Raw genomic sequence first — 13314 nt, forward strand, 5'->3', positions numbered from 1 at the left:
GGCTCCAGCCGGCCAGATCGGATGCGGCCCAGCAGAATTTAAACAGACATTTTTGCTACAAAACTTAGGAATGTTCATTACAGCAGAGAGGGCAATCCACCTGGCAGCATCACATCCATATAATAATAATAATAAGCTGGGCAATATACTTTATTCACAGTGCATGTCTGTGTCCGGAGTGGGTGGGAAGTCTGTCTATGCGTGGTCTGTATGGCTGTATGTGCATCGTAGATTGACTGCTCAAATGGTCATGAAGTTAAATAAAATTGGTGTAGACCAGTAAGAAATCAGTCTTTATCTCTGTTATTGATTATCAATTTCTGCCCTATGTGCAGGGTATACTGTCCTGTGTAGCTCATCTGTATCCCTGATGATGGACGGACATCACATGACTGAGAGGATATTACACCTGACCCTGGAGATCATCTACCTGCTGACTGGGGAGGTGAGGGTGTCTAGGAGCGTCACAGTGACATCACTCTTATCTCTATAACTAACACAGGGACCTGACTGGGGAGGTGAGGGAGTCTGGGAGCGTTACAGTGACACCACTTTTATCTCTATTACTAACACAGGGACCTGACTGGGGAGGTGAGGGAGTCTGGGAGCATCACAGTGACTTCACACTTATCTCTATTTCTCTGACGTCCTAGTGGATGCTGGGACTCCGTAAGGACCATGGGGAATAGCGGCTCAGCAGGAGACTGGGCACAAAAGTAAAAGCTTTATGACTAGCTGGTGTGCACTGGCTCCTCCCCCTATGACCCTCCTCCAAGCCTCTGTTAGATTTTTGTGCCCGAACGAGAAGGGTGCATGCTAGGTGGCTCTCCTGAGCTGCTTAGAGTAAAAGTTTAAATAGGTTTTTTTATTTTCAGTGAGTACTGCTGGCAACAGGCTCACTGCATCGTGGGACTAAGGGGAGAAGAAGCGAACTCACCTGCGTGCAGAGTGGATTGGGCTTCTTGGCTACTGGACATTAGCTTCAGAGGGACGATCACAGGTTCAGCCTGGATGGGTCCCGGAGCCGCGCCGCCGGCCCCCTTACAGAGCCAGAAGAGCGAAGAGGTCCGGAGAAATCGGCGGCAGAAGACGTTCCTGTCTTCAAATAAGGTAGCGCACAGCACCGCAGCTGTGCGCCATTGCTCTCAGCACACTTCACACTCCGGTCACTGAGGGTGCAGGGCGCTGGGGGGGAGCGCCCTGAGACGCAATAAAACACTGTTTAAACCTTATATGGCTAAAGAAATGCATCACATATAGCTCCTGGGCTATATGGATGCATTTAACCCCTGCCAGTTTTCCTGAAAAAAGCGGGAGAAAAGGCCGCCGTGAAGGGGGCGGAGCCTATCTCCTCAGCACACAAGCGCCATTTTCCCTCACAGCTCCGCTGGAAGGACGGCTCCCTGACTCTCCCCTGCAGTCCTGCACTACAGAAACAGGGTAAAACAAGAGAGGGGGGGGCACTATTGGCAGCTAATATAAAACAGCAGCTATAAAAGGGAGAAACACTTATATAAGGTTATCCCTATACAGATATAGCGCTCTGGTGTGTGCTGGCAAACTCTCCCTCTGTCTCCCCAAAGGGCTCGTGGGGTCCTGTCCTTTATCAGAGCATTCCCTGTGTGTGTGCTGGGTGTCGGTACGATTGTGTCGACATGTATGAGGAGGAAAATGATGTGGAAGCGGAGCAATTGCCTGTTTTAGTGATGTCACCCCCTAGGGAGTCGACACCTGACTGGATGGTCGTATTTAAAGAATTACGTGACAATGTCAGCACTTTGCAAAAAAACTGTTGACGACATGAGACAGCCGGCAAATCAATTAGTGCCTGTCCAGGCGTCTCAGACACCGTCAGGGACGCTAAAACGCCCGTTACCTCAGATGGTCGACACAGACCCAGACACGGATACTGACTCCAGTGTCGACGGTGAGGAGACAAACGTAATGTCCAGTAGGGCCACACGTTACATGATCACGTTGAACATTTCTGACACTACAAGTACCACAAAAAAGGGTATTATGTGGGGTGTGAAAAAACTACCAGTAGTTTCTCTGACGTCCTAGTGGATGCTGGGACTCCGTAAGGACCATGGGGAATAGCGGCTCCGCAGGAGACAGGGCACAAGAATAAAAGCTTTAGGATCAGGTGGTGTGCACTGGCTCCTCCCCCTATGACCCTCCTCCAAGCCTCAGTTAGATTTTTGTGCCCGAACGAGAAGGGTGCATGCTAGGTGGCTCTCCTGAGCTGCTTGGAATAAAAGTTTATTTTAGGTTTTTTATTTTCAGTGAGTCCTGCTGGCAACAGGCTCACTGCATCGAGGGACTAAGGGGAGAAAAAGCGAACTCACCTGCGTGCAGAGTGGATTGGGCTTCTTAGGCTACTGTACATTAGCTCCAGAGGGACGATCACAGGTTCAGCCTGGATGGGTCACCGGAGCCGCGCCGCCGGCCCCCTTACAGAGCCAGAAGAGTGAAGAGGTCCGGTGAAATCGGCGGCAGAAGACGTTCCTGTCTTCAGACTAAGGTGTGTGCTGGCAAACTCTCCCTCTGTCTCTCCAAAGGGCTGGTGGGGTCCTGTCCTCTAACAGAGCATTCCCTGTGTGTGTGCTGTGTGTCGGTACGTGTGTGTCGACATGTTTGAGGAAGAAAATGATGTGGAGGCGGAGCAATTGCCTGTGTTAGTGATGTCACCCCCTAGGGTGTCGACACCTGACTGGATGATTGTTTTTAAAGAATTACGTGACAATGTCAGCAACTTGCAAAAAACTGTTGACGACATGAGACAGCCGGCAAATCAGTTAGTGCCTGTCCAGGCGTCTCAGACACCGTCAGGGGCCCTGAAACGCCCGTTACCTCAGTGGGTCCTGAAACGCCCGTTACCCAGACACAGATACTGAGTCTAGTGTCGACGGTGAGGAGACAAACGTAATGTCCAGTAGGGCCACACGTTACATGATCACGGCAATGAAGGAGGCATTGAACATTTCTGACACTACAAGTACCACAAAGAAGGGTATTATGTGGGGGGTGAAAAAACTACCAATAGTTTTTCCTGAGTCAGACGAATTAAATGAGGTGTGTGATAAAGCGTGGGTTTCCCCCGACAAAAAACTGCTAATTTCTAATAAATTATTGGCATTATACCCTTTCCCGCCAGAGGTTAGGGCGCGCTGGGAAACACCCCCTAGGGTAGATAAAGCGCTCACACGTTTATCTAAACAAGTAGCGTTACCGTCTCCTGATACGGCCACCCTCAAAGAACCAGCTGATAGAAGGCTGGAAAATATCCTAAAAAGTATATACACACATACTGGTGTTATACTGCGACCAGCAATCGCCTCAGCCTGGATGTGCAGTGCTGGAGTCGCGTGGTCGGATTCCCTGACTGAAAATATTGATACCCTGGACAGGGACAATATATTGTTAACTATAGAGAATTTGAAGGCTGCATTGCTATATATGCGTGATGCACAAAGGGATATTTGCACCCTGGCATCCAGAGTAAGCGCTATGTCCATTTCTGCTAGAAGAGCGTTATGGACGCGACAGTGGTCAGGAGATGCGGATTCCAAACGACATATGGAAGTATTGCCGTATAAAGGGGAGGAGTTATTTGGGGCTGGTCTATCGGACCTGGTGGCCACGGCAACGGCTGGAAAGTCCACCTTTTTACCCCAGGTCACTTCACATCAGCAGAAAAAGACACCGTCTTTTCAAAATCAGTACTTTCGTTCCCATAAGTACAAGAGAGCAAAAGGCCACTCATTTCTGCCCAGGGGCAGAGGAAGAGGAAAGAGACTGCACCATGCAGCCGCTTCCCAAGAGCAGAAGCCCTCCCCTGCTTCTGCCAAGTCTTCAGCATGACGCTGGGGCTTTACAAGCAGACACAGACACGGTGGGGGCCCGTCTCAAGAATTTCAACGCACAGTGGGCTCACTCGCAAGTGGACCCCTGGATTCTACAGGTAGTATCGCAGGGGTACAAACTGGAATTCGAGGCGTTTCCCCCTCGCCGGTTCCTGAAGTCTGCTCTACCAAAGTCTCCCTCCGACAGGGAGGCAGTTTTGGAAGCCATTCACAAGCTGTATTCCCAGCAGGTGATAATCAAGGTACCCCTCCTACAACAGGGAAAGGGGTATTATTCCACACTGTTTGTGGTACCGAAGCCGGACGGCTCGGTGAGACCAATTTTAAATCTGAAATCCTTGAACACTTACATAAAAAGGTTCAAATTCAAGATGGAGTCACTCAGAGCAGTGATAGCGAACCTGGAAGAAGGGGATTATATGGTGTCCCTGGACATCAAGGATGCTTATCTCCACGTCCCAATCTACCCTTCTCACCAAGGGTACCTCAGGTTTGTAGTACAAAACTGTCATTATCAGTTTCAGACGCTGCCGTTTGGGTTGTCCACGGCACCTCGAGTCTTTACCAAGGTAATGGCCGAAATGATGATTCTTCTTCGAAGAAAAGGCATATTAATTATCCCTTACTTGGACGATCTCCTGATAAGGGCAAGATCCAGGGAACAGTTAGAAGTCGGAGTAGCACTATCCCAGGTAGTGTTACGTCAGCACGGGTGGATCCTAAATATTCCAAAATCGCAGCTGATTCCAACGACACGTCTACTGTTCCTAGGAATGATTCTGGACACAGTCCAGAAGAAGGTGTTTCTCCCGGAGGAGAAAGCCAGGGAGTTATCCGAGCTAGTCAGGAACCTCCTAAAACCAGGCCAGGTGTCAGTGCATCAGTGCACGAGGGTCCTGGGAAAAATGGTGGCTTCTTACGAAGCGATTCCATTCAGAAGATTCCATGCAAGAACGTTTCAGTGGGATTTACTGGACAAATGGTCCGGATCGCATCTTCAGATGCATCAGCGGATAACCCTGTCACCAAGGACGGGTGGCATTCTGTATGCCGGCGGTCGGGCTCCCGGCGCTCAGTATACCGGCGCCGGGAGCCCGACCGCCGGCATACCGACACTTATTTTCCCTCGTGGGGGTCCACGACCCCCATAGAGGGAGAATAAAATAGTGTGGCGCGCGTAGCGCGCCACCGTGCCCGTAGCGTGGCGAGCGCAGCGAGCCCGCAAGGGGCTCATTTGCGCTCGCCACACTGTCGGTCAGCCGGCGGTCGGGCTTCCGGCGCCGGTATGCTGGGCGCCGGGAGCCCGACCGCCGGCCAGCCGTAGTGAACCCACCAAGGACAAGGGTGTCTCTTCTGTGGTGGCTGCAGAGTGCTCATCTACTAGAGGGCCGCAGATTTGGCATTCAGGATTGGATCCTGGTGACCACGGATGCCAGCCTGAGAGGCTGGGGGGCAGTCACACAGGGAAGAAATTTCCAGGGCTTGTGGTCAAGCATGGAAACATCTCTTCATATAAACATTCTGGAACTAAGGGCCATTTACAATGCCCTAAGTCAAGCGAAACCCCTGCTTCAGGGTCAGGCGGTATTGATCCAATCGGACAACATCACGTCAGTCGCCCACGTAAACAGACAGGGCGGCACGAGAAGCAGGAGGGCAATGGCAGAAACTGCAAGGATTCTTTGCTGGGCGGAAAATCATGTGATAGCACTGTCGGCAGTGTTTATTCCGGGAGTGGACAACTGGGAAGCAGACTTCCTCAGCAGACACGACCTTCACCCGGGAGAGTGGGGACTTCACCCAGAAGTCTTCCACCTGATTGTAAAGCGTTGGGAAAAACCAAAGGTGGACATGATGGCGTCCCGTCTAAACAAAAAACTAGACAGATATTTCGCCAGGTCAAGGGACCCTCAGGCGATAGCGGTGGACGCTCTGGTAACACCGTGGGTGTATCAGTCAGTGTATGTGTTCCCTCCTCTGCCTCTCATACCAAAAGTACTGAGAATCATAAGAAAGAGAGGAGTAAGAACTATACTCGTGGTTCCGGATTGGCCAAGAAGGACTTGGTACCCGGAACTTCAAGAGATGCTCACGGAAGACCCATGGCCTCTACCTCTAAGAAAGGACCTGCTCCAGCAGGGGCCTTGTCTGTTCCAAGACTTACTGCGGCTGCGTTTGACGGCATGGCGGTTGAACGCCGGATCCTGAAGGAAAAAGGCATTCCAGATGAAGTCATTCCTACCCTGATCAACGCCAGGAAGGATGTAACCGCAAAGCATTATCACCGCATTTGGCGAAAATATGTTGCGTGGTGTGAGGCCAAGAAGGCCCCTACAGAGGAATTTCAACTGGGTCGTTTCCTCCATTTCCTGCAAACAGGACTGTCTATGGGTCTAAAATTAGGGTCCATTAAGGTTCAAATTTCGGCCCTGTCGATTTTCTTCCAGAAAGAACTGGCTTCAGTGCCTGAAGTTCAGACATTTGTAAAAGGGGTGCTGCATATACAGCCTCCTTTTGTGCCTCCAGTGGCACCTTGGGATCTCAAGGTTGTTTTGAGTTTCCTAAAGTCACATTGGTTTGAACCACTCACCACTGTGGACTTAAAATATCTCACATGGAAGGTGACGATGCTGTTAGCCCTGGCTTCAGCCAGGCGTGTGTCAGAATTGGCAGCTTTATCATATAAAAGCCCTTACTTAATTTTTCATTCAGACAGGGCAGAATTGAGGACTCGTCCTCAATTTCTCCCTAAGGTGGTTTCTGCGTTTCACATGAACCAACCTATTGTGGTACCTGCGGCTACCAGGGACTTGGAGGACTCCAAGTTGCTTGACGTAGTCAGGGCCCTGAAAATATATGTTTCCAGGATGGCTGGAGTCAGAAAATCTGACTCGCTGTTTATCCTGTATGCACCCAACAGGCTGGGTGCTCCTGCTTCTAAGCAGACGATTGCTCGTTGGATTTGTAATACAATTCAGCTTGCACATTCTGTGGCAGGCCTGCCACAGCCAAAATCTGTTAAAGCCCATTCTACAAGGAAAGTGGGCTCATCTTGGGCGGCTGCCCGAGGGGTCTCGGCTTTACAACTTTGCCGAGCAGCTACTTGGTCAGGAGCAAACACATTTGCTAAATTCTACAAATTTGATACCCTGGCTGAGGAGGACCTGGAATTCTCTCATTCGGTGCTGCAGAGTCATCCGCACTCTCCCACCCGTTTGGGAGCTTTGGTATAATCCCCATGGTCCTTACGGAGTCCCAGCATCCACTAGGACATCAGAGAAAATAAGATTTTACTTACCGATAAATCTATTTCTCGTAGTCCGTAGTGGATGCTGGGCGCCCATCCAAGTGCGGATTGTCTGCAATACTTGTATATAGTTATTGTTACAAAATTCGGGTTATTCTTGTTGTGAGCCATCTTTTCAGAGGCTCCTTCGTTGTTATCATACTGTTAACTGGGTTCAGATCACAAGTTGTACGGTGTGATTGGTGTGGCTGGTATGAGTCTTACCCGGGATTCAATATCCTTCCTTATTATGTACGCTCGTCCGGGCACAGTATCCTAACTGAGGCTTGGAGGAGGGTCATAGGGGGAGGAGCCAGTGCACACCACCTGATCCTAAAGCTTTTATTCTTGTGCCCTGTCTCCTGCGGAGCCGCTATTCCCCATGGTCCTTACGGAGTCCCAGCATCCACTAGAAATAGATTTATCGGTAAGTAAAATCTTATTTTTTCTTGAATCAGATGAATTAAATGAGGTGTGTGATAAAGCTTGGGTTTCCCCCGATAAAAAACTGCTGATTTCTAATAAATTATTGGCACTATATCCTTTCCCGCCAGAGGTTAGGGCGCGTTGGGAAACACCCCCTAGGGTAGATAAGGCGCTCACACGCTTATCAAAACAAGTGGCGTTACCGTCTCCTGATACGGCCGCCCTCAAAGAACCAGCTGATAGAAGGCTGGAAAATATCTTAAAAGGTATATACACACATACTGGTGTTATACTGCGACCAGCAATCGCCTCAGCCTGGATGTGCAGCGCTGGAGTGGCTTGGTCGGATTCCCTGACTGAAAATATTGATACCCTGGATAGGGACAGTATATTATTAACTATAGAGCATTTAAAGGATGCATTACTATATATGCGAGATGCACAGAGGGATATTTGCACCCTGGCATCAAGAGTGAGTGCGATGTCCATTTCTGCCAGAAGAGCGTTATGGACGCGACAGTGGTCAGGTGATGCGGATTCCAAATGACATATGGAAGTATTGCCGTATAAAGGGGAGGAGTTATTTGGGGTCGGTCTGTCGGACCTGGTGGCCACGGCAACGGCTGGAAAATCCACCTTTTTACCCCAGGTCACCTCTCAGCAGAAAAAGACACCGTCTTTTCAAACTCAGTCCTTTCGTCCCCATAAGGGCAAGCGGGCAAAAGGCCACTCATTTCTGCCCCGGGGCAGAGGAAGAGGAAAAAGACTGCACCAGGCAGCCTCTTCCCAGGAGCAGAAGCCCTCCCCCGCTTCTGCCAAGTCTTCAGCATGACGCTGGGGCTTTACAAGCGGACTCAGGCACGGTGGGGGCCCGTCTCAAAAATTTCAACGCGCAGTGGGCTCACTCGCAAGTGGACCCCTGGATCCTGCAGGTAGTATCACAGGGGTACAAATTGGAATTCGAGACGTCTCTCCCTCGCCGGTTCCTGAAGTCTGCTCTACCAACGTCTCCCTCCGACAGGGAGGCAGTATTGGAAGCTATTCACAAGTTGTATTCCCAGCAGGTGATAATCAAGGTACCCCTCCTGCAACAGGGAAAGGGGTATTATTCCACGCTGTTTGTGGTACCGAAGCCGGACGGCTCGGTGAGACCAATTTTAAATCTAAAATCCTTGAAAAAGGTTCAAATTCAAGATGGAGTCACTCAGAGCAGTGATAGCGAACCTGGAAGAAGGGGACTATATGGTATCTCTGGACATCAAAGATGCTTATCTCCATGTCCCAATCTTCCCTTCTCACCAAGGGTACCTCAGGTTTGTGGTACAAAACTGTCATTATCAGTTTCAGACGCTGCCGTTTGGATTGTCCACGGCACCCCGGGTCTTTACCAAGGTAATGGCCGAAATGATGATTCTTCTTCGAAGAAAAGGCGTCTTAATTATCCCTTACTGGGACGATCTCCTGATAAGGGCAAGGTCCAGGGAACAGTTAGAGGTCGGAGTAGCACTATCTCAGGTAGTGCTACGTCAGCACGGGTGGATTCTAAATATCCCAAAATCACAGCTGATTCCAACAACACGTCTACTGTTGCTAGGGATGATTCTGGACACAGTCCAGAAAAAGGTGTTTCTCCCGGAGGAGAAGGCCAGGTAGTTATCCGAGCTAGTCAGGAACCTCCTAAAACCAGGCCAAGTGTCAGTGCATCAATGCACGAGAGTCTTGGGAAAAATGGTGGCTTCTTACGAAGCGATTCCATTCGGAAGATTCCATGCAAGAACTTTTCAGTGGGATCTGCTGGACAAATGGTCCGGATCGCATCTTCAGATGCATCAGCGGATAACCCTATCTCCAAGGACAAGGGTATCTCTCCTGTGGTGGTTACAGAGTGCTCATTTTCTAGAGGGACGCAGATTCGGCATTCAGGATTGGATGCTGGTGACCACGGATGCCAGCCTGAGAGGCTGGGGAGCAGTCACACAGGGAAGAAATTTCCAGGGCTTGTGGTCAAGCATGGAAACGTCTCTTCACATAAATATCCTGGAACTAAGGGCCATTTACAATGCCCTAAGTCAAGCAAGGCCTCTGCTTCAGGGTCAACCGGTATTGATCCAGTCGGACAACATCACGGCTGTCGCCCACGTAAACAGACAGGGCGGCACAAGAAGCAGGAGGGCAATGGCAGAAGCTGCAAGGATTCTCCGCTGGGCGGAAAATCATGTGATAGCACTGTCAGCAGTGTTCATTCCGGGAGTGGACAACTGGGAAGCAGACTTCCTCAGCAGACACGACCTCCACCCGGGGGAGTGGGGACTTCACCCAGAAGTCTTCCAAGTGATTGTAAACCGTTGGGAAAAACCAAAGGTGGACATGATGGTGTCCCGTCTCAACAAAAAACTGGACAGATATTGCGCCAGGTCAAGGGACCCTCAGGCAATAGCGGTGGACGCTCTGGTAACACCGTGGGTGTACCAGTCAATGTATGTGTTCCCTCCTCTGCCTCTCATACCCAAAGTACTGAGAATCATAAGAAGGAGAGGAGTAAGAACTATACTCGTGGCTCCGGATTGGCCAAGAAGAACTTGGTACCCGGAACTGCAAGAGATGCTCACGGAGGACCCGTGGCCTCTACCTCTAAGAAAGGACCTGCTCCAGCAGGGACCTTGTCTGTTCCAAGACTTACCGCGGCTGCGTTTGACGGCATGGCGGTTGAACGCCGGATCCTGAAGGAAAAAGGCATTCCAGATGAAGTCATCCCTACCCTGATCAAAGCCAGGAAGGATGTAACCGCAAAACATTATCACCGCATTTGGCGGAAATATGTTGCGTGGTGTGAGGCCAAGAAGGCCCCTACAGAGGAATTTCAACTGGGTCGTTTCCTACATTTCCTGCAAGCAGGACTGTCTATGGGCCTAAAATTAGGATCCATTAAGGTTCAAATTTCGGCCCTGTCGATCTTCTTCCAGAAAGAACTGGCTTCAGTGCCTGAAGTTCAGACGTTTGTCAAGGGGGTACTGCATATACAGCCTCCTTTTGTGCCTCCAGTGGCACCTTGGGATCTCAATGTAGTTTTAGGGTTCCTAAAATCACATTGGTTTGAACCACTCACCACTGTGGAATTAAGATATCTCACATGGAAGGTGGTCATGCTGTTAGCCCTGGCGTCAGCCAGGCGTGTCTCAGAATTGGCGGCTTTATCATATAAAAGCCCTTACCTAATTTTTCATTCAGACAGGGCAGAATTGAGGACTCGTCCTCAATTTCTCCCTAAGGTGGTTTCAGCGTTTCACATGAACCAGCCTATTGTGGTACCTGCGGCTACTAGGGACTTGGAGGACTCCAAGTTGCTTGACGTAGTCAGGGCCCTGAAAATATATGTTTCCAGGACGGCTGGAGTCAGAAAATCGGACTCGCTGTTTATCCTGTATGCACCCAAAAAGCTGGGTGCTCCTGCTTCTAAGCAGACGATTGCTCGTTGGATTTGTAGTACAATTCAGCTTGCACATTCTGTGGCAGGCCTGCCACAGCCAAAATCTGTTAAAGCCCATTCCACAAGGAAAGTGGGCTCATCTTGGGCGGCTGCCCGAGGGGTCTCGGCTTTACAACTTTGCCGAGCAGCTACTTGGTCAGGGGCAAACACGTTTGCTAAATTTTACAAATTCGATACCCTGGCTGAGGAGGACCTGGAGTTCTCTCATTCGGTGCTGCAGAGTCATCCGCACTCTCCCGCCCGTTTGGGAGCTTTGGTATAATCCCCATGGTCCTTACGGAGTCCCCAGCATCCACTAGGACGTCAGAGAAAATAAGAATTTACTTACCGATAATTCTATTTCTCGTAGTCCGTAGTGGATGCTGGGCGCCCATCCCAAGTGCGGATTGTCTGCAATACTTGTATATAGTTATTGTTACAAAAAATCGTGTTGTTTATTGTTGTGAGCCATCTTTTCAGAGGCTCCTACGTTTATCATACTGTTAACTGGGTTCAGATCACAAGTTGTACGGTGTGATTGGTGTGGCTGGTATGAGTCTTACCCGGGATTCAAAATCCTTCCTTATTATGTACGCTCGTCCGGGCACAGTGTCCTAACTGAGGCTTGGAGGAGGGTCATAGGGGGAGGAGCCAGTGCACACCAGGTAGTCATAAAGCTTTTACTTTTGTGCCCAGTCTCCTGTGGAGCCGCTATTCCCCATGGTCCTTACGGAGTCCCAGCATCCACTACGGACTACGAGAAATAGAATTATCGGTAAGTAAATTCTTATTTACTAACATCAGGACCTAACTGGAGATGTGAAGGTTTTTTTTGTAATATATAGTGATATATAATGGTGTCTCTCTCAATACCCAGGATCATACATTAATAAATAATGCATCTGGTGAACCCGTGACACCCAGAAGCCGTCCCCGTGTGTCAGGAGGACTGAGCAGGTCCCAGATCCCCATCCTGGTGCCTCCACCTCATTCACTGATACATGGAAAACACAATGACCAGAAGATCCTGGAACTCACCAACAAGATCATTCAGCTGCTGACTGGAGAGGTGACTGCTGGGAATGGGACATTATACAGTAACACCAGGGGATGTGTCTGGGTGATGACTGGAGAGGTGACTGCTGGGAATGGGGCATTATACAGTAACACCAGGAGATGTGTCCGGGTGATGACTGGAGAGGTGACTGCTGGGAATGGGACATTATACAGTAACACCGGGGGATGTGTCTGGGTGATGATTGGAGAGGTGACTGCTGGGAATGGGACATTATACAGTAACACCAGGGGATGTGTCTTGGTGATGACTGGAGAGGTGACTGATGGGAATGGGGCATTATACAGTAACACCAGGGGATGTGTCTGGGTGATGACTGTATCATTGTGTGTGTCAGGTTCCTATAAGGTGTGAGGATGTCACTGTCTATTTCTCCATGGAGGAGTGGGAGTATATAGAGGAACACAGGGGCCTGTACAAGGACATGATGGAGAATCACCGGCCCCTCACATCACTGGGTAAGAGGAGACTGTCATGTAGTGTTATGGAGAGAGCAGCTATGGGGGCCACCTAGATACACATCATCTGATAATCACATATATACAATGTACTCAGTCACTGTGTGTCTCCTACAGATGGGGCCAGTAACAGGAATACCCCAGAGAGATGTCCCCGTCCTCTTTATTCCCAGGATCATACAGAGGAGAATCACAGTATCTATATAGAGGGGGATCAGGTAGGTGGAACTGAAGGTGTTGCCCATTGCCAAAATGTGTTATTTCTCATCCCTTCCTAAGGCAGGTTACACATTAGGCGATATATTGGAATACGAACAATATATCGTCCATATCGCTCATTGTGTATGCTCAATCGCACAAGCACTTGCTTTATCAGCGTCATCGTATCATCTGATGTGCTGTATGTCAGATGAGACGACCACGCTGCTGACACCATGTAGGGAAATGCAGGATATACCTATATATATTGCTACACCGGCCGTCCCTGAAAAACGCATTGTACCCTGCCTACGACTAGTGAACCCTATAAAACTAGGTAGTAAATTTATAATAAACGTGAACATTCTGTTTGCGCTGCAGTAAACACAGCTTCTATCTCTGCCCATTCTACTCGGTCTGTGGGACCGTCATGGGCGGCACACCATGGAGCGTCTGCTGAACTTGTACAAGGCAGCTACATGGTCTTTCATCCACACTTTTCTTAGGTTCAGTGCCTTTGATACATTTGCCTCCCTGGA

The 13314-nt window shown here is 49.7% G+C and overlaps 1 protein-coding gene across 1 annotated transcript in view; it reads left to right on the top strand.

Annotated features, from left to right (window-relative positions):
* Positions 1-339: 339 nt before the first annotated feature.
* Positions 340-13314, top strand: part of LOC134983168 (oocyte zinc finger protein XlCOF8.4-like) — a 30083-nt gene continuing 17108 nt past the window's right edge. Inside the window, exons 1-4 of the mRNA XM_063948929.1 lie at positions 340-445; positions 11922-12113; positions 12457-12577; positions 12695-12795. Coding sequence (XP_063804999.1) covers positions 371-445; positions 11922-12113; positions 12457-12577; positions 12695-12795 — 489 coding nt within the window. The 5' untranslated portion in view covers positions 340-370. The remainder of the gene's footprint in view (positions 446-11921; positions 12114-12456; positions 12578-12694; positions 12796-13314) is intronic.

Source organism: Pseudophryne corroboree (genome assembly GCF_028390025.1).
Source record: "Pseudophryne corroboree isolate aPseCor3 chromosome 3 unlocalized genomic scaffold, aPseCor3.hap2 SUPER_3_unloc_1, whole genome shotgun sequence".
Taxonomy (NCBI): domain Eukaryota; kingdom Metazoa; phylum Chordata; class Amphibia; order Anura; family Myobatrachidae; genus Pseudophryne; species Pseudophryne corroboree.